The sequence below is a fragment of the Anarrhichthys ocellatus genome, unplaced genomic scaffold, assembly GCF_004355925.1.
Source record: "Anarrhichthys ocellatus isolate YVR2014 unplaced genomic scaffold, GSC_Weel_1.0 scaffold6, whole genome shotgun sequence".
NCBI classification, from domain to species: domain Eukaryota; kingdom Metazoa; phylum Chordata; class Actinopteri; order Perciformes; family Anarhichadidae; genus Anarrhichthys; species Anarrhichthys ocellatus.
The window spans coordinates 3,206,379-3,233,975 of NW_022280036.1; the positions used below are offsets into that span (position 1 = coordinate 3,206,379).

General features: G+C 42.0%; 1 protein-coding gene across 1 annotated transcript; it reads left to right on the forward strand.

The window, feature by feature from the left end:
• Positions 1–25,850, forward strand: LOC116382875 (CD81 protein-like). Its single transcript, XM_031846285.1, has 8 exons — positions 1–249; positions 9,109–9,223; positions 17,403–17,500; positions 18,099–18,173; positions 19,165–19,287; positions 20,774–20,872; positions 22,664–22,747; positions 23,295–25,850. Exons 1-8 carry the CDS (start codon positions 184–186, stop codon positions 23,355–23,357), a joined length of 723 nt encoding a protein of 240 aa, XP_031702145.1. The 5' UTR covers positions 1–183; the 3' UTR covers positions 23,358–25,850.
• Positions 25,851–27,597: the final 1,747 nt, after the last annotated feature.

A 27,597-nucleotide genomic window follows, 5' to 3' on the forward strand; every position in this document is an offset into this window, starting at 1 on the left:
TTGATTGTGTGTGAGTGAGGGAGGGAGGGAGGAGTTGGGTGTTGCCTCGGTCTTCGAGCTGAAGTCAGGATTCCCAGTCGACACTCAGTCCCTGTTACACACGTCGTGAGACACTCGGCCCACTACACTGCCACCGTCCTGTATAAACTCTTTCTCCGAATACATTTGACTAAACGGACCAACATGGGAGTCGAAGGCTGCACCAAATGTATCAAGTACCTGCTTTTCTTCTTCAACTTCATCTTCTGGGTGAGCAGCAAGCCTTGGTTTTATTTTTATTTTAACACATTAGGCGTTCACTTCGGTGCCTCCGCCTCCTTCTCTCTGCGCTCAGCGGGTTGTATTGGTTTGTTTAGGCTGCCGGCCCGTTGTATGAATGAACGACACCGGGATAACATCCACGTTAACGTTCCATCTCGTGGATTTAGTACGTTCAACCGTTCTACCGCATGAATAACCGCGTGAGGGCTTATTTTTTCCTTCGCCACTAGGGGAAACTATGGCGAAATGATGGTTGGCCAAAATAAATAGGTAGAAAAGGCGTGTGTGTGGTTAATTTACAGAACTATAATAAAACATCCACGAGCTGGTGAATATCATAGTTTATACAGCAAAACCCTACCGTGCCGAGGTAGAGCCGCCTCACGTGTTAAATCAGCATTAAGAAAAAAAAAGCAAACGGGAGAAAAATAGTGCGTTTAGCCCCAAAAATGATAAGTTCACGCGATAGTTTGTTTGTTGTGAAATCAAACTCACGGTTGAACCGTTTAGAATCCCTGACGGAGGCTCTAATAACAATATGGGCCGATAATAAGACGGTAGAAACGTCTTTTAGTTAGTGGGTCTGCGGTGAAGACTGCCTCGCTCGGGTTTGGAGAATGGCTTTGTTTGGATTACATCCTCAACCCAATTTCTGTGGGGTGGGGGGTGTCTCGTGGTGGTTTCCATTTCCTGAGTCCAGGCCCCGTGTTGGGTGATGGCTCGTGGAAAAAATGTGCGTGTGTTTAGCTTTCGCTCTTCCCGTGTGAGAGCTACTGTAGGCTCCTTCCCTTCATCCGTTATTTTTGTCCTTACAAATCAAAGAGTGCCACTATATATATATATATAAATGAATATATATATATTACGAACCCGAAGTAAACGATCTTAAGCAGGGTGTCGGACGGAAGACAAGGGTGGTGCATGGGTGGGGGCGTGTTGTTGTTGAGACAGTAAAACATGATCTCGAGGCGAAGTAGCAAATGAATGCCTTTAACAGTTTATAATACCCTGACACTGAATTTTACGGTAACCATATTTTTTGTCAGACGGTAAACTGTAGAAATAGCGGTTCACTTTCACGATCGACCAAGGATGTGGGCGGGCCTTACGGGTCTAGGCCCGCCCACTTGTACAGCCGGCCCATCCTAAATGACTGGGAGAACAAATTTTTACATTTTAAATTTTTACATTTTAATAATTAGAATTCATATTTACCATGCTCAATAAAGACTAAAACGCTGTTTCCCCACTCAAAGTAAAAGACACGTGTGGAGTCTGGACCAATCGCAACAGGCCGTCGACGTGGCGTCTACGGTAGTTTAGATATTTTAGTATAGAATACAAAAAGTCAAAGAAAAAAATCAGTCGTGTGCAGAATTTAAAAAAAATTGTAAATAAATGCGTCTCCTGCGAATAAAATATTTGTTTTTTGTGGGTTTTTATTTAGGCTTTCAGAAAGCGTTCTGTGTTGGTTACATTTTCCAGCTGTGTAGAATGTGTCTGTCAGCAGTTTACAGTGCACATGCAGTCACTGTCTAATGTTATAGCAAGAAGCTGTAAACATTGTAGGCAAGATGGGAGCTGGGGAAAAAAAATCCAAGAAGCCTGAGATCACCGTTTCTATGTTCCCTAGAAAGAATTGACAGCGCAGTGAGCCACTCTCTCTCGTTTAAAGTCAATCTGACCAGCAGTCAATGTCTTCCTCTCTCTCCCTACAATCGACTCACGTTGAATGAATATTCATCGAGCCAGATCACCCAAACAAGATGGCATCGCCTCAAATAGAACTAAACTGTCAGTGAATGGACGTTTTGTTCTACTAAACCCACAGCAAGGACCAAACATCACAGATACCATGTTTCATGTTTGCAATATGTGTGCCATTTGAAGAAAGAAATAATCTTTAAAAAGTGTCATAATCAACCAGACGCACTAGTCGCCAGGGTATGATACTCTACCAGTCGGAAACCGTTAAAGGAACAGTATTTACTTCTGTAATTAGAAGGCCCATCCAAAAATGTGATTGGCTAACGCAGCGGCTTGCTGGATGGCGTCACATTGCATTGCAGCAAAGGTTTAACCAGTAGTTTCTACTTTTTTTTGCCAGCCTGTGTTGGCACCCAGACTGAGTGGCAACATTAAAGTAAATGAGAGGGACTAATGCCGCTTTAAATAGGACCCGAGAGCCCCCCACGGGGGGCTGTTTTAGAGTGTGTAGCATTCAGCGCGTCGTAGAAAGCATTTTTCATAAAGAAATATGATTATTGCTCCAGACATATTAAATATCGAATTAACGGGAAAAGTCCGAGCAACATCATCATACCAGCCATTGTAAACACTGCAAACACAATTATACATGAACTAATATCATATCTGGAAGATATCTAGAAGATTTGCCACAATTTTGGCCAAAAATCGACGACCTATGCTCTCTCTATGGCTCTCTCATCACGGAGCACTGATCGCACATGGCGGATGAACACATGCAGGAGGGGCACGATTCGACCCGGAAACGCACAGTGGCGTCGAAATTATACTCTCTTTCAAACCGTTCAAAAGTTATGGGTGTACATGCCAACATCAGCCACATCTCAAGAGAAAATAAATTGGGTAAAAAAACGTATGTTTTGGCGATGTAAAACGGATTTATTCCAGCCGATTTCTGCACAGCTCTGCCAGCCATGTTGTGCTGCGAGTCTGTGACTGGTATCAATGCGCTCGCGGAATGAATCACAAAATGGCAGACTATTCTGTGAGGTGGAGCAATCCATGTAGAGAGGGGGGTTCGCCCTGCATTTTGCGATTTTTTTTTTTTAGTCAGTAAACAGACCCGGATACGATCAAACACCCCCGCATGGCTCCCGTTGGACTATCCCGCATCTAAAAAGCTCTCGCACGATCTAAATCGGCCTTACCAGGGTCACATAGACACACATTATGAGTCATTTATTGTTATGAATGACAGATATGACACATCATAACTGCTTAAAATGATTCCAAATGGTGTCAAACTGATTTATTAGGATTATTGAACACTCTTAGTGATAAGAAAAGTGAATATATAGTTAATATTTAGTTATATATTATATAAAATTAGTATACAGCAATGCAACAGCTGGTTCCGAAAATCAAAATTTTGATTTTTATGACCATTTATGCTGGCCTGCTTCACTCAATCGAAGTAAAATATGTTGTGGGGACATGTAAAACGTGTTGTTCTATGTCTGTGGTGTATTTTTAGGCTTGCAGCTGTATTATTTAAAAAAAAAAAAAAGTTCAATACAAGCACTTTTTTTCAGGCGAACCTAGAAATTTTTCAATTTGAGCTGTGCCATAAGTGTATCAGTTATTAACCAGTAACATATACACAATATTTACACAATTCAACACATCTCACAAGTGTGACCAGTATTCTAGCATCAAAATTATTAAAATAGACCTTGTAGTTAGAGCTCGGGACTCTCTTGAGTATGGGTATGCAATTTTCGAGCAGAGGCCTAAAAATAGGGCTTGGGTCCTATGGGTTAAACAAGGCCTTAGAGTCCATTGACCTTGTGCGTGGCTCTAGATAAGTTAAAGAATCAAAGACAATATGAAGATGTTCATCAAGGGGACCAGAATGTGTTTACCATATTTCATGGAAATATGTGATAGTTGTCAAGCCAAAAATGCCACCAAAATCAGTCGGGTTCATCTTCTGGGGACCATGATATCTGAACGAAATTTCATGGCAGTCAACAAACCCTTTTACACACATCATGACAATAGTATGACAAGACAAAGAATTTCAGGGGAGGAAAAGATAAAGTAATCTGTAGGACGAGCAGAAATGAGGAGGGTGAACAGAAGGTGATTATAAGAGCAGACGATGTCTTTGTTGGTCGTTTCTATTCGTTTTAAATATACACTCTTCCATAGCAACTTTCAGATTAAAGCGGGGGGTGTTGCCCACTCATCAATCACTCTAATAAAGGTCACACTTCCAGCCTCTTTGCAGAGAGAAATGGAGACACAACAGAGGATGTTATGTAGGTGCAGTACAGGCTGACATGTTGCAGACCGTAAGCAAGCTAGTGGTGAAAGTTTTAAAGTGTTGCAGTCAACATTGGTTCCACGTAAAAAAAAAAAAGTGCAATTGTACCCTCCCCCCTGTAATGCTTCTTGAGATATTTGCATTTCTTTGTCCAGTTAGACGTGCATAACTTTTGCTGTGTCATTGTTTCACGCAGCAGTAGACTCATTCATTTTCTATGGAAAGTAGTGATGAGTTACAGGTTTGGAGAGCCACCGGGTCACTTCTACAGAGCTCTCCTTTAGAGAAAATGTTGCAGATTAATATTCTGTCAATTGAATAATGAATTATTCGACTCTGTGTCGGATTTAGGATTTTATCAAATTGAAAGGCAGAGTTTTGTCATGTTTCATCACATTTTTTATTGTTGATTTATCCTTGTTTGCTTTTGTTAAATGTCACATTTATTTGTCTTGTGCTTTACTTTTTTTTCGAAATGTCTCCACATTTATATGGCCTTTCCAGATCAAAAGTTAATACATTTCTATAACGTATTATACATGTATTATTTGCAATGTTTACAATGTTTAAATACATTAAACCTTGTAATTCTGATATTTCCAGCGGGCACCTGAAGGCAACATAGCTCTACCATGTTACAATGAACTGTCATGGTCAGGTCAGTATGGCGAAATCTGAATAGAGATGTGATACGTTTAGCTTGAACAACACTTGTTTTTTTCATGTTGGTGGTTTTTTCACACGCCAACTCTTTAAGGCCCAGGAAACCCCAATAGGAAATGCTTTTACCTGCGACTATCGTCCACAGCTGATTGCCGTCATCCATTATGAATGACAACTAAAGTGCTGGTGTTGAAGAAGGAAGCAGTGGGCTGCACTTTCCCTCAGTCTAACTGTTCAGGGACCAGAGAGCTAATGATTAAGCCACAGTTCTACCACTATCTCACACAGATAACAGGCCTTCAGTCAGCAGCTCCAGCTGTCTGCGTCTACACACGATGCGTTCAGGTACCATGTGCACATTAGAACAACAAATGTCCCCTTCAAAGATGTATTTTTTTGGACTTATTTCCTTAATTTGCATCTTAAAGGCCTGTGTGTAAAGTGTCAGTGACCATTAGATTGACCTCTAGCTTCTGTTACCTTTGCTATTGAGACCTTTCGTAAATTTAATGCGCTAGAATCGGTTATTAAAACAAGGGTCCTTAGAGGCTAGGGGTGGGCGATATGGCAAAAATATCAAATCATGATTTATTTATTTTTCAGGCAGGATCACAATCCACAATCTTATTACAATTATTTTTCTTGTTGGGTTTTAAAAACTATTTTGGAAGTTACTGACCAAATAAAAAAACAAAACACCTCACCAAATTGTGTTCCCAAATTGAACACCTTAAAGTTGTCTTTAAAAGGATTTCTGTTACTTTTCATGAATTGCCAAGTCACAATATGACAAGCAATGTAGCATTTAAAAGGCTTTCTTTAATGGAAGCACCCTTACTCTGGGTTTGTTTTCTGCTTAAGAAGGCCAAAAAAACAAAGAACCAGCCTTTTGTGTTGGTCATCGTCGACTTCTGATGAGAAAGTGGACCCGACCTTCTAGTGGTGTTAATGTTAAAAGAGGTTCTTGTTCCAAAAAGACTCAGTCCGGGACATGACTCCAGTCTAGCTGCACCGATCAGTCAAATGCACACATGCGTGGGCAGCGTGATGGTTTTTACGTCGTACATATGGTAATATCGCAGCCACACACACACTCGCACACACTTTTAGTCGTCAGTGTTGAAGGTCTTCAGCGGGAGTTGAGAAGCTTGCAATTTGCGACATGGGTCCAAGTCCTCCTGACTCGAACTAGCCACCGATAAAGAAGTGTTGGCAACACTCCTGAGAAGTGACTTTTAACGTGACCGTTAATGCATCACGGCGTCTCCTCCTTTCTTTTCAACACGTACTCCACTTTAACCCTTTTAGTTTTTTATTGACTGCTTCTAAAGAGCTCTTGAGAGAGAGGGTTCCATCAGAGCGGACGAGTCCGGTGGATGTGAAGAAACACTTTCAACTGTGGCATGCGGCCCCATGGAGTCTGTCTCTTTAAAAAAAAAAAAGGGAGGCGGGGGGTGGACCTCCTGTTTCCATAAATCACACAAGACACTGAGAGGGTTAAGAGGCTACAGGGGGGAGGAATGGGGGAGAGCATCAGTGTGGTGATATAGCAGACTTATGGGAACAGCAGACCTCCAGCATGCCCAGCATTCTACAACCCCCCTGTACTCGCGGGGGCATCAGGCAGAAATTGACACCGGGGGGGGCTGATCTGTGCTGATCTCACACTGGATGATACCTGAAGCACTTTCAGAGTTTCTCTTTAAGTGTGAGGATACAGTCACAGCTGTTAGGACTTTTACAACACACAAGTTAAACTCGACTCTGAACGTTAGTCTTGGGTTTTGCTCAGAAGGAGCCGTCTCTCTGTGGGGACGGCAGGCGAGGCTGTAGGAAGACATGATGACCCCCATGTGTTTGGACATCTGTCTCGGTGTGGAATGTGAGACAATAAAAATGCGGTGAAAACCGGAGCAGGTAGCCTATCTGCTCGGCCATTTTTATGTCTGCCCTAACGTCATTACCTACTTAAGACACAAAACGGCTGCACGTCCTAGCGCCTCTGAAATCCCTACACTCGTATTTTGAGTGTAATTCATTTGCCCAAAAAAAGAAAAGAGCCCAAACACACACTAAGTTAAAGATTCATTTGACTGGTTTTGTCTGGCCAACACTAAACCAAACGGAAAACCTCGTGGTGTTCAGACTGCTATCATAGTCTGAGAAAACCCACCAAATATTCACATTTGAGAAGCCGTAGCCACGATGTCCCTGCTTCAAAAATGCCGTTAAACATGTTAGGTTTGATATTCAGAGCATGAATATAGCATCAAACAACTATTGTCTCTGTAAAAATATAATGGAGGGGCATCTGTTTCTTGAGTGCGTTGTAATCCGAGCTTCTCTGTGCCTTGTTTACGTAGCCGGGTCGGCCGTGCATGCCTTTTTTTTGCTGCATGTTAGCACATGTTAGCGTGGCCCACTGGTTAGCTAATCGCCACCGTGTTGCGGAAGCACAGTCCCCCCCCTCAGGTTCACCTTCCCAGGTTAACACTGTTGGCTCTTTCAGCGCCGTTGCCGTCGTTGACACTGTTAGCACCGTTAGCTGCGAGGCTACGTTTCAGCTCTACTTAACCACTCAGTCATAAGTGGCCGGTAGAGGACCTCTTTGGCTCCTCTTTTAAAATCTTGAGTCTTCTAACTACTCCAGCAGAACATCCCTCAAGTTTCAGCGATTCTCTACATTTGGTCTGAAACAGTTTGAGATCTGTGGTTGATCTTCTCAAAAAGCCGCCAGTTCCTCTGACTCAAACATCCCAGATACCGTATTTTTTTTTGCCCAAATACCTCGTTTATTACTTCCTCCTAAACCACCAGCGAGTCACACCCCTTAGCGTGTCCTCAAGGTCGTGGCTGACCTGGGACCAGCACTGTTCCTGACCTCAGTTAGCGGTAGTTGGAGCTGCTCCAGCCTCGGTCGTGTCTCAGGCAAAGCATAAACATCCTGGTACTAAACATGTTCTGTTGGGCCCCCCCTCTACTCATCACTTCATAGAAACGCTGTAAATGAAAGCCTCTCAGAAATCTGTTGAAACCGTCAGACATTTCAGTGACGAGTAATTTGCTGGGGGGGCGGGGTTCTCTTGAAGTTAGTGAGTCATTTTGTGTGTGTGTGTGTGTGTGTGGAATTGCTGCACTCCTGCCAGTTATGGTGTTGATCTGGTTGCTTGGCAGCAGCTGGCCTTCGCTCAGGAATGGACCTCACTAAGAGAGGAGGAGGAGGAGGGGGGCTGAGGTTGTTTTGGTTCAAATCTATTCACAGAAACTAGTTTTATTTAGATATTCTCTTTGGCCACATTCTCTATTTTGAACGTATCAAAGTATTTATAAAAACCCATGTGGACCAGAGAGAGAGAGGGGGGGGGGGGGGTTCTATCACGTCCATCTGTGGTTTATTTTACTGCTTGTTCCTGTGTGCCTGCTGAGGTGTATGTTATATATAGTTATATTTAGGACGTCTTTGTCCCGGGCCAAACAAGAGGGCTCCGGCAGACGTCTGTCAATGTAAACCGCCCCTGAAGAACAATACATTGCAGCTACTCGGGGACACATTTCAGTATGTGCAAGACTTTCCCCCCGGAAGTCGGTTAGAAGAGGAAGTACAAAAACACATTTTAGAAAAAAAGGGTCGGTGGTGATCTTTCTGGTCATGGCGACTCCCCGCCAGTGACCGGGGGATCGCACCCATCTCCTGCCGAAGGTTTGAATATTTCGACGTTGATTACTACCAAAGCCAAGAAGCCCCCCCCCCCCCACAAATGTCAATAGGGACAGAATAAGGAGAGAGAGGGGGAGAGAGACAACGAGGGAGGGAGAGACTGACTGAGCCAGTGAAGAAGAGAGAAACTGGGAATGCTACCAGTGGAATAGTTCGACTGGAGCCCCCCCCGCCCCTCCTTAGCTTCATGTTTAGCGTACAGGCACGAGAGTGGTATCGAGTGTCGATCTCTTATTTAACTTTCAGTGAGAAAGTGAATGAACTTCTTTCCCAAAGTGTTGAACTTTTCCTTCAGTGAAAGTTTGTGTCATTAAAGTGATCATGGCTGCTTTTGCAAGAACTCAAGTGTGAAAATGAGAAAAAGCTGATTCTAACAATGTAAGCAGCACAATGTAGTGAACTGAAGCCAGGATGTGTCTGTGTTGTGTTGCAGCTCGCGGGAGGTGTGATCCTGGGCGTGGCCCTGTGGTTGAGACACGACCCCAAGACCAGCAACCTGCTGGAGCTGGAGCTTGATGGAGACCCCGCCCCCAGCACCTTCTACATCAGTACGTACCTCATCTGTCTCTGTCTGGTGGGAAACCTCTTGCTCAAAACTTTGGACACGGCTCAGTAAAAAAAAAAACATCTGTTGCCACATGCAGAATGTGTCTGTGTTTCTGCTCATTTCTGTTATTTCCACACAATGACACTGTCCTTTGTCCACCAACAAGACCCAGTTACATGTCACTCATTCAAATGGAAATGCTCCCCTATGCTTTTTAGTCTTTTATTTATTCTCATTAGACTCATTCTGCTCTGGTTGTGGAAAGACCGCTTTACGAGCTCAAAGAAAAAGCCATAAAGTCTGAATTATCCAATCTGTTAAAAAAAACAACAGCATGGAGACAGGAAGCCGTCTGAAAACAAAAACTCATATTGCACGAACAACCCATTCTATGTTTATGTCTGTCTACTTTACTGAAAAGGTAAAACAATTGGAGCTATGCTCAATATAGCACAAAATACACTACACGCCCATATTAGGTAGTTCAGACCACAGGATGTGACATTGGCCTGAATTTTCAAAATACAAGTTTACATTTAATATTTATCGTAGCGTGATTTGATCGTGGATTTCTGTCAAAGTCAAATAAAAAGAGTTTCAGCAGGTTTCCCTTTCACTATGCTGCTTAAAGAAAAAGAATGTGCCATTAGAAGAAAAGCATGTGATAATGTATCTGACTATTAATGGCCACAATAGGTGGATCTCCTTTAGAGTGCTATGATTAAGATGAATATGATATTAATTATTAAAAGGTTAGAGATGGAGTGTAGGACTTTAACACATAAATGAATAGGGCTGCCGCTACCGCCTAACTTTCTATCGATTAATCTATCAACTATTTTAGGGATTAGTCGATTAATCTGAGCAATGGAAAAAAAAATCACCATTTCATTTAAGTTGACAAACTGTAGGCTGTCATGGTTTATTGCAGCACAAAACAAAACGAAATAGGCTACTCTGAAATGTTAAATAGAGTAGAAATATGCTCCCCACTGGTTGTAATCTAAATCGCTCGTGTTCTTTGACAAAATGGAGCCAAACGGGTTTAAAACTCAGCGTCTGAACCAGAAAATACAGAGAAGGAAATTTAGGCAAAAGAAGAAACAACTTACATCTCGCTCAGATTTGCGTGTTTTTTTTTCCTGTACCTTTTTACAATGTTTTTCTTTCTGTGTGGTGAAAAGTCAGGCGGCCATGATGGAAAAAAGTGCTCGTTTCTAGTAAGGTTTGTTTGCCATCTATGTTCGGTTGTTCTGATCCACAACATTTTAGGATCAAATAATCAAATAATTTCAAATAGATATTGTTCCGTCTGAACTGAACAGTTCTAACAAATTATTACAATTATTTATCAAATATTTTTTTTATTCATTATTTACCTGCTTTGCCTACAAGTATCCCGCGATATAAAATAAAGAAAAGCCTAAAATTCTCACATCAGACATATTTTGTGTTGATTTATCGATTGTTTCAGCTGAGCAGAGTCCTGTCAATCACAGCGTCGCACATAACGTGCAGCTTGGGACGTACAAAGTGGACCTACATTATTAAACTAGTGTTAAAATGCGTCAGGACGATGAGTCGCCGCCACCCCGCCTTGCCCAGTTTCACCAGCGACTTGTGACCATTACTAACTGAGGACACGCGGCTCGTCATCTGACTCTGTTAAAAGTTGAACCAGCTTGAACCAGCATTAGTCATCTGCCTCGCGAGGAAGAGGAGAGATTAAAAGGGAGGATGATAGGATGACGGGGTTATTACTAAATACAAGTGAGCGCTCGCCCGTCTCCTTCTGAAACACAGCTACCAGAAGCAGAAGAAAATGGAGGGTGTGTTTGAGTCATTGTTTTCGTCTCCGTCCTCCGAGGCAGCATAGCTGTGGTTGTTCCATGCAACAACAAAAAATCAGAGAGGAACTACATTAGGGACTTTCTCTTCTCCAGCCTCAATGATTGCATCCTCTCCGTTACATAAAGCCTCCCTCTCATTCCCGAGGAAGGGAGAGAAAGCCTCGTCAGTCTCGGAAAAAATTCCTCACTGGCCCTCCCTTCTTCTTCTCCTCCTCCTCACCGGCCCCACCCTCCTCCTCCCTCCTCTGTGAAAGTTTTCCTCTCCCTCACTCCGCCTGGTTTCTTTCCGCGCCCCCCACACCCCCACCCCCCTCTTACAAGCCCATCTGGTTGTGGTTAGTGTCCGAGTCGCGCTGTCTCACTTCTCCTTACTTTTTCCTTTAGTCCTTCCCCTCCCTCCCTCAGTCTATCTCCGTCTGCCCTTTTTCTCCCTCACCCCTCTTCGTCCCCTGCTGCCAGGGGAGTCAATATGGAGTCCCCACATCTGCTTCTCTCCTTTCTCTCACCCACACCCGCTCGCAGACGCAGACACAATAGCCCGATGGCGGGGGCCGCCTCTCACCTCTCTACAGCACTAACCGCACCGTGAGTTTGACGGATCACTTTTTCTCTAAACTATCTCAACTGAACAGAAAAGGAGCTGAACTACAGCTGAATGATCCGTTGAAAGTGAAGTGAATGAAGAAATGTAATGTTGCTCACGCTTGATGTCTCGGTTCCTGTTACGTCATGTTGTTTTCCAGCTGCAGCGTTTGGTTTTGGTACCACCTCACCAAAAATAGAACCAGAGTCAGAGGAGCTTTCCCTCTTCACATGTGGGCGGGGCTCTTTTTGGGGGGGGGGGGGGTAATAGACTCGTACAGGATGGTACTGAAACTTCAGATTAAAGTATTCAACTGTATATTCCGCTCATGACCAAGAGTTGTGCTCCACGTGTTCATTGTCATAGGTTGTTCTTCCCAACATTAAACCACAGATTCACATTTCTAGGACTAGAGGATCACTATCTGTGGGTAAAATGAGAACAAATGGTCTTATTATAATGTAAGGAGAAACAAAAAACCAACTGACCGCACATATTATTGACGAGCAAGAAGCTACAAACTTTGATGAAGAAACAACCACAGATACAATCATGTGTGTATAGATGATATTGTTGGTCTCTTAAGCTGTAGGGTCGCTGTGTTTTATTGTGTTACATTTGAAGTCGGAATGCCGCTGGATGGTGATCTCAGATAGAGCGGTGCATACTACAAACAAACCATATCTGTCATCACGGACGTGTAACTGCACGTCTGTTAGGTCCTCTGGATGACAAGAGAGTGAAGTAAAAAAAAAAAAAAAAAAAAAAAAAGCTTGAAAGACAGATAAAAACTGAATAAAACAAAGTAGCTGTGTGCGAGCGTTTACAGTTTAGTCTGCAGCGCTGACACGCCGTCTGCAGGTTGACGAGTCTTCGGTGTCCTCCGTGAAGTTCCATCTTAAAAAGGTTCTTTTCCACAGCGTTGGCACCAGTCTGAAGCCAAGACCTTCTGGTGTCCTTACATGGCTGGATTACAGTATTAATAATAAACTACCAACAGCAGAAAGGAAGGCTGGCATTGTATAAGAAACAATAGTCGGATGACTCCGCCGCAGCAACTGAACGCATCTGGATAAAATATTTGGAGGTGCGTTGTTCCGTTAGCTTCCATCATTTAAGGGAAACCCCACCTGGTCTACATGTTGTTTGGAGCAGTGTGCGGATGAAACACAATAGGCTGAATTTCAGGAACGTACATGGAAGCATTTATTTAATGTTAATCTTAATAGTTTCTTTCCCATATAATTCTATAATAACAATAATAGCTCTACAAATAATTAAATAATAATAGAAGTATTAGATTCAAGTATATAATGTTAATTCCCTCTCCATTTTCTTTATTGGTATTTAACAGATAACAAAAAACAATCCCAACCCAGCCCTCCCCGTCATCCTCATGTGGTGATGAACAATAAAAATAAATTCTGAAGCAATTAAACAAATGGACAAACAATATACAGTAAACATTATTCAGATCGAGCTACAGCTACCGTAATAATCCGTTTACGGACACACAAGACAAATAATCCAGATGTGTAACCTACTTTCTAGTATTGTTCATCATGCTTACAAATAATATTTAAAAAATGGCCCCCATACCTCGGTGAAATCTCGACTTACTCTCCCGCATTTTAACCAGCTTTAAGCAAAACAGTACATCTTTAAGCCATCTGGCATGACATGGAGGTCTAGACTCCTTCTAGTTTAACAGAATGAGGCCAGATGTGTTGTGAACGCAATCGCATAATGAATATTAGGTCACCAATTACCATCGACACCAAATAGGGCAGGGCAAATAGGTTGCACATCGATAGTGATACCAGATGTCTCACTAAGGCCACATCCGCACTGAAACTCATAACTTTTGCTATGTTTATGTCTACGCGTCCACACTACTCCAATGGTCATGACAAGTTGAGAAAACGGAGACGTTTCAAAAACGCTGCGGTTGCCATTTTTAGTTTAAAATCCCCTGTGTTGCGTTATAGTCTGGACGGGGCCGAGACGGAGACGCCAACGTCTTGACTCGGTCTTTTGAGTCACAACCAGGCGGCAACCTCTGGTCCTACCGAGTGAAGCAGATGCAGAAGTGTCTTTAAACTTGCATTATCTCTGCTGACCAACAGGGCGCGACTCCAGTTGTAAAAATAAGTCTGATTGTATAGAAGTCTATGAGAAAATTACTCTACTTCTCACTTGATTTATTACCTCAGTAAACATGAGTTTACGGTCTCAATCTCTAGTTTCGGGTCTTTTTGAATACAGCATGATGTTCATTTAGTAAATTATGGTCCATTTGGAGTCAAATAGACCATAAAGAGGAGTATGCTTTAGGGCGTGCTTATTGGGATTGACAGGTCGCTGCCACTACTAGAGCCGTATACGGTGTCTCTACGTCACTCCTTCACATTCCGAATATAGTAATTGATGTTCATCGGATGCAAAAAAGCCAAGATGGTTGTATTCCAAGGCGCCGAACTCGAGGCTTCAAAGCGGCAATCCACAAACAAATGGGTGACACCACGATGGCTACGTCTACTTCTTATTAGTGCTGGGCAATGATTAAAATATTTAATCGTGATTAATCGCATGGATTTTTTGCGATTAATCGCATTGTTATGGCAAAGTTCAATAATGAATTCAAAAGTAGTGTATTGCACACTTTTATTTTAAAAGTACTGCTATATGAACAAAAGGGCAATAACATTTGGTTCACGAGATGCAGGTAGCATGTTTTATACTTAATGTGAATATAATTCATACTTTGTTGGCATCTTATTCTGAAAACCGGATGTTCATCTGAAGAAACCGGATGTTGTCTCACGTTAATCTTTCCACTAACTTTGAAAGTCCTTCGCTCGCTCCCGATCTGTGCCGTTTAAATGCGTTTACCGTGAATTTCAGCATATAGGTGCACTAACATGTAAGTGTCTGCTGAGTTGACCATGGAGATCTGAGTGTCTGCTGACTTTACCGCAGCGATGTCCAGTAGTCTCCAGGGAGAGCAACAGCTGGTGCAGCTTCTCTCTTTATTTCTGCCCCCCCTCGACCAGAAGCGGAAGTCGCCTTTTCTCTACGGCAACCCTGAAGGGACATCATATCTCCAATACAAAACAATAAACATGAGACAGTCTGTTACAATAATAATAAATTTATTAGTTTTTTTGTTTTTTAATTATTATTATTATTATTATTAATTTTTTTCCCATCTCAAAAGGCTCAAGGACATTCACACACACACACACACACACACACACACATACATACACAACTGACTATAGGATGTTTGCTGGCTTGTATCCCACTGTTCTTGTCATCCTCTTGTTGTTATGTCTATGTATTGTCTCTTGTCTTTCAATAAAAATTAAAAAAATTATAATAAATTGAAAAAATGCGTTAACGCGCGATAAAATAACTGTCGGTGTTAATTAATGAATGCGTTAACGCGAAATTAACGCGTTAACTTGCCCAGCACTACTTCTTATATACATATACATACGTCTACCGTCACAGCATGCCTTTCCCTGATTCGTCACACCCTATCACCTTCCAGAAGAAAACAAAACGACGTCAGCCATGATTACCAGAGACTAATTCAACAAACGACAACGAATCACAGCCGCTGCTGACCATGTCGTCTTCGCCAGCAGCTGTTCGGCAGATACATTCTGCATTTTACAATGCTGCTACTGCCTAAATGCGCAGGAGGCACGCCTATTTTAAAACAAAGAAAACGCATAATTAGTGTGGATTAGAGATCCAAACATTGTCTCCCAGGAAGGCTGGGGCAGATCCAAAACATGTGAAACGAAGTCGCTGAAAACGGTCAAGACTAGGATATATTTGAGATGAGACATGCAGCACGGCCATGAGACATCAAATGGCCGTGCTGCAACGCTGAGAGTCACGTAGCCCGTCAGCTCCTCTACGGACCGAACAAGGCGGACTCAGTTTGGATGGTGAATGGAAGCAGAGAGAGAGAGCATAATGGAAGAGGATCCACGGGAAGATTAAATCAAGGCAGACAGGAAAAGACATTTTAAGTAAATGGAATTATTGAGAGCATCATTTCGAACGAGCAGATGCATTAAATAGAAAGGACAGATGGGCGGTGGCAAAGAGAGGGAGCGACCGGGAGGGCCGAGCGGCACCCAAGGAGGGGAGGGGGGGGGACCGTGTCAGACTGGAGGGCCACAATGTAAGAGATGGAGGAAGCACTTGGTCGGTCTCCAAGATATCGATTTACAAATTGGCCTTTGTGTGTGTGAGTGGCTCTGTGGGTAGAGAAGGAGGTGGGGGATTGGGGGGGGGGTGTATGGGAGCAGTTAGTGGTCCAGAATCAAATTATGTGTGAGAGCTGACAAGCAGGAGTAATGATGGTGGGGCTGAGCGCACAAAGAGCTGCACTCCCCGATACGCCCAACACGAGCACGACGCACGACGTAGACCTGAAAGGTCTGGCTGGGGTGTGGGGGCGGGGGGGCACAGAGCTGTGCATCTTTCTCTGAGGAACATCTTCACAATCAAAACAGTGAAAATCAAGACAGCGAACACCACAGTTAACCAGCTAGTTGCTGCTTTTAACACTGGCTCTCGAGTTAGCTGTTAGGCTAGCTGTTGTGTCCGTGTACTGTGTTGACGGCAGCTGCTTGAGTTAATTAGGAGTTAACGGGATTCATTTGGAAGCAGTTGCTGCTTGTTTAAAAGCGGCAGGGGGCGTGTGATGTGGTGAAGACGAGTGACACCATTTTAAAACAAGGAGCCCTCAAATTCATTTTCCTTTTCACCATGTTCATGTTTGCTTTCTTTGGTCTGTGAAAGCATCAACTAATATCTGACCTTTCCGGGCCTTTCATCTGCACACGAACACACCACCAATTAACAGTTTCCTTCTGAAATGTGTCCGCACTTCCAGCAGCATTACCACACGGTTAAAACCAGATGTAATCACCGTGATAAATGACCTCACCCAAAACAAATCTCTGCCTGCACGTAGGGGTTTTTTTTTTCATGTAAACCACAGTGAATGGAAACTAAAACGACTGTATGGAAAAAGACATTCAACCATCTACAACACAGGAAGGTCTTTTATATTTATTGGACTGAAACCCGCCCCAAAAAAAAGGTATGTCTTTAAAGGAAAAAACAAGACCGAAGTGATTTTCTGCTGATTAAAGTGATTTTTTTCTTTTCCTCACAGGCTTTTCCAAAGCAATTGATATGGAAGACATTCAGAAAAAATACATATTTGTATGAATAAGTCCAATATTAACCTGCAAGCATCTGACAGCCTAACACAGGAAACACGCTCTGGGTGAGGAGAGTAATAAAAAAAAAAAGAAACAAGTGCAGCACCTGTTTTGTGTCCAGGATAAAAAAATAACAGGTTGAATTAGGGAGCCAGCAAAAAAAAACAAATACTCTTCCTGTGAACATAACTGGAACATGACTCACTTTAAACTACTGGCACCGAAACAAGATTGTGCCGTCTGCTGCCCGTCAGACGCTATTGCATGCACAGAGGTATTAAGAAATACTTCCACAGCGGTTTGAAAGCCTTTTAGTGGTTTCCATTCTTGTAACTGCTGTCTGCAGTAACTTCTTTGTCTCTGAGAAGAGGAGGGACTTTGAAAGCTCGTCAAGAACGCCGGGTTGTCATCGCAGCATTCCTGTCAGCCCTCTTATTTCAAACCTGTTAATGTGTGTGTGATGCCGACGGATATTAATCAGTCTGTCTTTCTGTCCAGGTGTCTACATCCTGATCGCCGTCGGCGCCGTGATGATGGTGGTCGGTTTCCTCGGATGCTACGGCGCCATCCAAGAGTCCCAGTGTCTTTTGGGAACTGTGAGTCACATTTAAAGGTTCCCTATGGAGTTTTAGATCTCAAGCAGCGGCATGGAGCTGTTTCTTTTTTTCTAAAGAGTCTAGACCTGCTCTTTTTTGAAAAGTGTCGTGAGGTAACCTCTGTTATGATTTGGCGCTCTGTAAATAAATAAAAATTCTCTTGACATTTTAGGTGGGTCCCAGTTTTTGTTGTTGACACGCATGTACACCCGTGCGCATGCGGTTGACGCCGTACTCGGCCCTACCAATGGTTTCACGCTGTTCCACTGATCAACAGGTGGCGGCAAACATGCCAAGATATGCTGCAGTGTGTCAGCAAGAGCAGGGAAGAAGAAGACTGCAAGCCAGTTAACATTAATGTAAACAATGCTGGATCTTAAACTACTTTACTTTAGAAAAAGCGTCTGTGCAAATGTTCTGTGAGGATGGCAATGCACTCAACATGATTGTTAGAGCTGAGGGATTCACACAGTGTGTTCTGGTGAGTAACGCTGATTGTGAAAACTCCACGGGGCCCTATTTCATCTCTTGTTTCAAAAGTAAAACCGTTGTTTGCTAAATCCCTCCGGTAATCTGACGTTTCTCTTCTGTCCCGCAGTTCTTCGCCTGCCTGGTCATCCTGTTCGCCTGCGAAGTGGCAGCCGGAATCTGGGGCTTCATGCACAAAGGCACCGTAAGACTGCAAACGCACTCAGGATACAGGATACAATACTCTGCAGTTTCTGGAACTGTTTGGATCACATGAGTCAGAAACGATCCAAAAGGCAGTCACCACTGGAATCTCATTCTACAAATAGTTTAATACTAATAATATTAGTGCAGCCGGATCTTTATCTGCAACTGTGCAAAAATACAGGTTGGCTTTAAACAGGAAGAATAGACATGAATTTAAAAAAACGCTGCACACACAGGGAGGCGTGCACCTGTATTATACAACCACAATAACACAAAATCTATTTTTTAAACCTGTTTCTTTAAGGTGACGATATAACAGATATTGAAAGCTTATTTCTAATACCTCAATATAAGCTTTGAATGTAAAAAGCAAACAGAAGTGACGGGAGAGGTTGGAGCTAAGTACAACCGAACACTGCTCACGACCAGAATGTTACAATGAACCTTCATGAGCTAAAAACACACCGTGAAAGGGTTCAACGTGGAAGACGGAAACACGGATTACTATTATTATTATTATTATTATTATTATTATTATTAACTCCCAGATAGCGACCTGTCAATCAATAGATGGTCACGCCTTAAAGCTTAACCTGCTTTATCTTTTATTTTTTCTAAATGGACCATCATTTACTAAATGAACATCATGCTGTATAGAAGAAGACTTTGAAACTATAGATTGAGACCATAAACTCATGTTTACAATGTTCACTGAGGGAATAAATCAAGAGAGAAGTAGAGTCATTTTCTCATAGACTTCTATACATAGACTATAATCGGAGGCGTCGACTATTGGGCTACTATAAAGAATGCAGGTTTCAGACACTTCTTGTCAGACCCGGAGGTTGCCGCCTGTTTTTAAACGCAGTGGTTCTCAGTACGAATGCCCTTTCATGTCATGCGATGCTTATTGTTTTTAGTGTCTCTGTCCCGGGACGCTTTTTTAAGTTTGAGGCTGAGCCCGGAGAAACCTCTGTTTCCTGTTTTAGGTGTCGAAGGAGATGATCAAGTACTATGACTCCGTGTACGAAAAGGTCGTCTCAGAGACCCTGACCACCGACCCGAGCAAGAGAAAGGCCGCCGCCACCGTGCTCAGGGTCTTCCACGAGACGGTACGAACATGCACTCTCAAATGTATCATTTTCTGTTCAAGTCAATTGTACTGTAAATGTGTTACTTTTTGTGTATATTTTTAACTAGGAGAAACATAAGTTGAACTTGTCCTAACAAAGGACATCGGAGAGTCGAAAAATGATTTGTAGGCAATTTAATTTGAATCCTTTCAACTTTTTTGTGAACCTATTTATGTTTAGCATTCAACTTTTGAAAGTTACTAAAATGATAAATATCTAAAGGTCAAAGAATCATCTTTGAGTGGCTTCCTCGTTACTGTTGAGATAGAACTTAATTCATCCTGAATGGAATGTTCCACTCAAACGTTGATTCAGCACATATTCACTCACTGAAATAATGATAAAGGATATCTGTGAGAGTTAGCAGCCTAACTCTCCACTGACGTGACGTTGTGGAATACACGACGAGGTGCGTGTTCCGTGATTTTAACGGATGATGTTGAGACCGATGACATTCGTTGACTCACATTTGGAGCGCTTCCACTGTTTTGGATGGAGATAAAAAAGGTTTATCAGCACAAAAGATCTGTTAGAAAATAGCTCATTAAAAATAATGTACGGTGAAAAGTCAAGCAAGAATCCCAAAATGCACTGCGGGAGAAAAAAAAGCCCCAGATCGTATGTTTGCGGCTTAAATCAATTCACTCTCAGATTCGGGGGTTATCTTTTTATTCATTTAAACTAGGCCATCTTGTTTTGTTAATACGTGGGTAATGTAGTTTTTTGAGATATCTGCCGTTCCACATGCCGGTCCAAATGACAATACCTGTACCCATAAAGAGATATTGATACCAATAGAGTACTTTATTTTCATACTACTTCATTCGATACCCGTCCCGTGAATGGAACCATTCAGTTGCGTTGATTGCCGCCGCCGCCGCATTTATTTCCATCAGACGCCACAGGCATGTAGTAAAGCCGTGCTTTCCAACATTCCGGTGGAATCCTGGCACGTTGAACCGCCAAGCTCCGTCAAATACGCCGTGCCCCACTTCAACACACCACAATCTGCATGGACCATGAGCAAAACCATACGAATAAGTCTTTTTTTTTTTTTTTTTTCTAGATCTGGGTACAAAAAGATTGAAATATGGGTATCGTTTCAATGGAGAAGTCGGGATACTACTTGGTGCTGGGTTATTTCTGTTGACACCAAAAATAAAATATATATATGGAATACCGACACCCAGCCCTACTTCTCATAAAAACAGCTGAGCTAACATAAACCGAAACTATTGTTACATTATATCGGAGACTTAGTTATATCCTCGCAACAAACATTTGAAAGAGGAATTGAGAATAGGGAGAACTTCTGCAAACCAGTTTCCCCCACCTGAGGAGCTTATTGATAATAATAATAGAAGTTATTAAAAGACAAACCTGACAATGTGAAGTGCTTTAAACTGAGTAAGAGGGCACCGTGTAGAGGACAGGGATCGTCACTGTGTTGCTTTATGTGTTTCAGCTGAACTGCTGCGCTAAAGGCTACGCGTCCTCCATCCTGATGCAGATGTCGGACAAGTTCGGCCTGACTAACATCTGCCCCAAATCTGGGATGTCAGTTGTAAGTGTGATCGTCCACGTCAACACTGTCACGCACCGACCGTCACAAGACATTCTGAGTTAGATCAAATAGTCAAAGTTAACACGAATCATTATTCATTTATTATTCATGTCATCAAGATGTAATGGAGCATTGGAGAAGAATGAAATGTAACACGCCTCTGTCTATAATGCATTTTAGACGGTACTATAAATGCTCCATGATCGTCTGATAGCTCTGTATAGTTATAAACACTCATAAATATTCATAATGCTTTAATCATAAACACATTATGAAGCATTTTATTTCAAAAGACTTCATGATCGCTGGTCACTGACCTTTTCTTTTGGCAAGGATCAGAGTGTTATTATTCCCATAGTTATAATACATTATAATCACTGTTATAATGCATTATAATGTGATTACAAGTTACTGTAAGTGGTTATTCTTTGCTGTAAGTAAAGTACAAATTATTACACTACAATTTGTTAGTTGCATAGATATTTAATATTTGTTTAACTTAAAGCAAACGATGACCCTTATAGTAACTTATAATCACATTATAATGCATCACTGCAGTGATTAAAGTGCATTGTGAAGAAGATTGTAATGTATTACAAGTATGAGAATTACAATACACTATGATTCTTGCAAAAAATATAATAGAGTGACAATAAGTCATTCTAAAATGCTTTATTATGTGTTGTGATTATTGTTATGAAACATGAATATTCATGAGTACTTATTTATTATATTTATACAGCGCTATAAAGCAGATTGTATGGCATTGTCAGCATGTTTATAATGCATTGTCGGCACAGAGAGAGTGACTGAATGAACATTTGTAATGTTCCACTGACGGGTCGGAGACAAAGAGTGAAGTTCTCCCATCAACCCGTTTGTTGAATCACACAAAATAGTGCCGGGAAAACAAAGTGTCACAGCAAACACAGCGTCTTCTTCTCCAGCTCCATTCTCTCACACACACACACACACACACACACACACACACACACACACACACACACACACACACACACGACAGAGCTTACGTCACGGACAGCAAAGCCCTCGACTGACTCTGTTAATACAGAACTCCCAACTGAAAAGGGTCATACAGAATTTAAAAGAAAAGAACACTGACGTGACGTCGTCGTCTGTTGATGGCTAAACCAATGGGAGTATAGAGTTCCAACAGAACTCTGCGGTGTGGAGAATCTCCGAGGGCTGCTTCAGTGCAAAGTCTTCATGGAAAAATATGCGGGGGAAAGTTATCTGTATTCACCACTTGTGCTGCACGGGGGCCTTAAACTTGATTTCTTGGCAGCACATCGACATTACTGAAATGAACCGGAGTCCCATCCAAGACTCCCCGGTGTGCCAGGGCTGTCTTGTGTTCCGTTATATGGAACTTGTGTTTTTCCAGCGCGTGTAGCCAATATCTTTACAAAATAAAAGCACTGGCCTTTACCACAAAAGTAATCGGGTGACAGAAAACATGGACTGAAAAAAGGTTTATTTTTTGACTGTGTGACTAAATACAAGGGATAGGTTTATAGAAGGCTGCAACCATTGATTTCACACACTTTGCAGCATTAGTTTAAAGTGGAATGGCGCCAATGACTTCGTCATTCCAGCCAACAAATTCGAGGGCTAACTGGTCACTGGTACAACTATGAAATAGTACTTAAATACTAATAGGCTAAAGTAAAATGTCATCTTGACCTCAAAATCAGTACAGGAGGCAATCAATAAATGATTGCTGCTTTGAAGCGTTTATAAATGTCGTGTTTTCTCGGTTCTCCTTTGCAGGATTGCCACAAGAGGATCGAAGAGTTGTTCACAGATAAGATCTACCTGATTGGTATCGCCGCCCTGGTGGTCGCAATTATTATGGTGAGACACGGTGTACTTATTCCATGAATCCAAAAGCATACAGAAGGAGCCATAACGTAACCACCATAACACAAGTTCAGTAGCTGCAGCTACGTCGAGGCTGACAGCTGTGGCCAAGACACATTTATTGATCAGAACATGTTTTATTTGTATGACTGCTAGTGTTTAGACTTTGAGCATGTTTATATTCCTGAATGTAAGGTAAGTTTCTCTGTTTCTCTTTGTCTGTCTATTGGACATTTTAAACTACTTGGTCTGGATTAAAGGATGAGACTTCTTTGAAATCTATACTGCTGTCAACAAATCGCACAAGATCAAACCCAACAATGCGTTAGTCCATCCTTTCATACTCTCTGACTGCGCTACGCTGCTAAAGGGACTCGTGCTAATTAGTTCCTACTAAAAGGGTAAAGCGTATAGTGTTCCATGTTTTTTAAAAAGGCTCTTAAACAGCTGGGCACTGTAGTCTTTAAAACACTGTGACATTGTTTTAATTGAGGACAGTGGTTTCTAATCGGCACTTCTGTCCCGTGTTTCGTCGTCCTAGATCTTCGAGATGATCTTCAGCATGGTGTTGTGCTGCGGGATCCGCAACAGCCCGGTGTACTAAAGCAACGGGCCGCCGAAGGAGGGACGAGCACGCAGCGTCTCCCGTCTCGCTCTTTTTCATTTTCTTTTATAAAAGCAGGAAACGTTACATATATTGCTTGCTGGATTTAGTCGGCTCTTTGAGAAGACAACGTAGACCATCCTCCATTGAGCATTTTAATTACACTGTCTTTTTTTTTTTTTTTTTTTTTTTTTTTTTTTTTTTTTTTTTTTTTTTAGTTAGTGACAGATAATGTTATGCATATTTGACCAGTGCTATCCTAACCCCGATATGTAGATATTATATCACACTGTTGCACATGAATGACGTCCGCTGTTGCTCTAATCCTTTAGTGACGCATTAGTGGTTTTACTGCTTCCTCCGCCTATGAACATGGTCTTATATTCTTGGATTTAATGGATGTTTTTTCACTGTTTTATGTATAAACTGTATATAAATATCTATATTAACAGTGCTTTATGACTGCCGAAGCATGCAAATTGCATTGCAGTAGATCCTTCTCCTGTATCCTTCCTGCTCTCTCTGCTTGTCCGTCTTGCTCTAGACTAAATCAGATGATGGCGCGCGTGACCGGCACCGGCACCAGTGAAGCGCTAGAGTCGGCCTCGCCGCGCCACACGAGAGGTGAACACACACGCAGCCCCTGTCCTACAAGACCGTTGTCCTGCTTCACACCCACGCCGCTGTGTGATGTCTGCAGGAACTGACTAAAGAAGGAATCTCAGTTATTTCTTGGATGCTGGAACCAAAGTCAAAGTGACCCGATGTCTGTCGTTTTGGCCCCGTGGAGGTTTTTGTTGACCATTTGTCTTCGGCCGTTTGTTGTTCATTGTGTGTCCAAAATTGTCTTGAGTGCTCAGTTGTATGAAAACCTTGAAGGAAAGTTTGGCCTAGCCTGGTCCCAGACTTAGGAATCACCACCTGCATCACAAATTTAGTCAAAAAGTTTCAACTGTGGTAAACAAAAGGCCATTCCTTCTGAGTGTTATCTTTTTGTACGATTTTCTCCCGACAACAACAGGAGTAGAAATATTTCTGGAAACCCGCCCCTTTGGTGCAATCTTTATTAAATAACTGATTAATCAAAAAGAGGAAAAAAAAACTTATAAGTTTTATACAACTGTGCACTTCTTTGTGGAGGCAATGTGCTTAACACTATAATCTCTTAAATCAGAGGACTCAGATTGAAATATGACCCGTAACATCTTCACGTGAAGCAGGTTGCCTCACATCTAGCGGTGCTCCTGATGCATCCATGTATTGGCCACGTGTTTTTTTTTCCCAACAATCTTGTTGACCGCCGACACATCAGCCACCTGTCCCAGGTTGCTCAGCTCTGTAGGAACTTAATTGACTACATGCTCGTAGAGGAAGCGCACGGTGAGACTCCAGCTCGTAGCCAGCGCTACCGCAGAAAGAGCCTTGGTTTGGCGCTCTGAAAATCTGGGTTTGCCTCGATCTGGTTAAGTCTAGTCCTGACTAGTCCCGTCTCATCTGACCTGCTTGTGTCGTTGTACTATCCCTCCTCGTCCCCGCTCGTGGTGGTAACTGTTGCAAGGCGAAGAACGGAGACTCCTGGAAGTCACAACATTCGGAGAAGAAGTAGTTCCAGCATGTAGCTCCCCTTAAAATGCAAAACCTATCCGTGGTATCTCGTGATTAATTATCTCGTATTTGATTGCATTTAATTTCACAAGTGGTCACTTGATTCTGTTTCTGTGACTGTCGCAGGCTGATTGCATTGGTGATACTGACCACCGACAACAGGTCAGTCTCACCTGCCTGCTGAAGTTCAGCCAATCGGATCGCTCCCACCTGGTCAACCGAACGTGCCGTTTATCTAGTCCAGCAGTGCTTCTTTTTTTTAATTTTCTTTTTTTTTTTTACTTCACCGCAAAATATTGTTGTCCTGAGGTCTGCCACACCGCACATTAAGTCACATCGTCTCGTGTAACCTCACATATCATCGCAGCTTTTTGTCGGTGGACTAAATTTAAAAAAACATGTCTCGTTAACATTTCATACTTAAACCGAGAAACAGTAAAATAAATAATGTCTTGTAATATTTACAGCTCTGACGTACTAACAAAAATCATGAAGGCTGTAGAAAGACAATATATGCCTTTTTTTTCTTCTTGTATTGTGATATCAGTGTTTGGTACATCGTCAAAGGAGTCGAGAAAGAAAGGGAGATATTTTGTGGCAGTGGTGACTGAGAAGAAGTCAAACCTTTCAATGCATCAGCTAGCTTCTCCCCCAGGAATCATTGGAAATAAAGTAAAGAATTATGACAACAGCCACCAGTGCGGTGTTCCCCAATAACGAGGGCGCTAGCTGTGTTTCTCCGACTGCTGTCCATGTTGCCGCCCTTTTTTTAAAATTTTGGGAACTGACACTCGGGACCCACTGCCACTTGGATCTCAGCCCCTTTCTACTCTTGTAGACTTCGGTTTGCCCAAATATAAAGGGATTAAATGTATTTTACAAATAAAACAGGTGGTCTTGTCTTTTGTTTTTAGGATTTCTTATCGTGAAAAGTAGCAACTGCGACTTAAATTACAAGGATGATGATAAAAGAAATGGAAACCGGCCATCCTCGCCAAGGATCACCGGAGCCAGTGATGTCTGTAACAAGGCGACTAACAAGGCCTGTTCTTGCATCTTAGGGTGAATGAGAATAATATTTCTAAAGGTTTTGTTAATTTATTATTAGGGATTTAACTGAATTAAAACACTGACTCTCAAAACTGTTCAGTTGGGGCAAAGATATAGATGTCATCATAGACCATAGCCCTGTTATCTCCAGACTAGTATTAACGGGACTTTATTGGATTTAGAAATGACCCCCCATGTCTGTGTTACATGTGACCCATTCACATGGGATAAGTGGCATCTGCATTTTACAAAGGCTCTGCATAACATCTGCTTACATCACAAATATAATGCTATATTATATTTATATATACTATGACAATTCCTATTATATTATACAGGACTATTTCAGCCTCCTGAATTTGCACCAAAGATGGCGTCAATACTTCTACCAAACCAAGATGCACACTGGACTAATGGTATCACATGACCTCTGTGTTTGGTGAAATGTGGTGGAATTATTTACATGACAGATTACAGACAGGGCAGATTCTCACAGAATTCATAAGAAGCCGACCTCTACAATGAATACAAACTATATATCCCCAGGTAATACTAGTATGTGGATAGGGCTAATCATTTAAACTTGAGTAGCCTTTTTTTTTTTTACTGTCAGACAAAGTTCTCCATACAAATTAGAGCCCTTTCTCCAGACAAGGAATACAAAACACTGCTTGCTTCATCTATCTGTTAAAGTGATTCAGACGTGGGTGACTTTGACGTGTACGCTTCTTATAGCTTTATTCTGACAGGACAAGAAGCTTCTATGGGAGTATAGTGATGACAAAAGATTTGAAAGAGCACAAAACAAAGTTTAAGCACTACTCGGTCTGTGAATCAACCTTTACGAGTGCACATGCGCAGATCACAGTAGAAATACATGTGTGTACCGGGACAGAACTGTGAGTGAAATGTGATGATTTGATCAGCAAGAGGAATCGTGTACCGCTATTTGAGCGGTCAGTCGGAAGGGCCCTGAGCACAAACTTCCTCAGAGCCGTGTCACCTGCTCAATTTGACCAGGAAGTGAAGGGTCATCCTTTTAGCGGTGGCAGTGGCGTTTTTTAACCACCAGATGGAGAGAGAGAGCTGTATTTGGTGTCAGAGTTATTTCACAGAACTTCAAGCCACAGTGCAGATCCACACTCAAATGTCGACCTGCACACAGAGTAGTGCTCACAATTTGCAATCTCAAATCACTGTACTTACTGTATATATATATATATATATATATATATATTACACACATATTTGTCACCTGGTGCACAAGAGACAGTGGACAGAGACAGTTAGGAAGAAGACTGTTTTCTGTTCTGTCTGCGTTAGTGATGGATTTTGAAACGTATTTTGTCATTTAGCCTTAATCAATGACCATTGTGAGTGAAATTGACGCTCGCCAACAATTCTAGTTTCATCATTTAATTATTAGATAACAAATTCATATTCTATTATTATCATGATTAAACAGATTTTGTGCAAAAGAGATGATTGAGATAAAACTTTTTTTTTTCAAAGGTAAAAGAAATGTACCCTAAAGCTTACCAATAACACGTTATATGTCGTTTATTGATCTTTGGACTGATCCAGG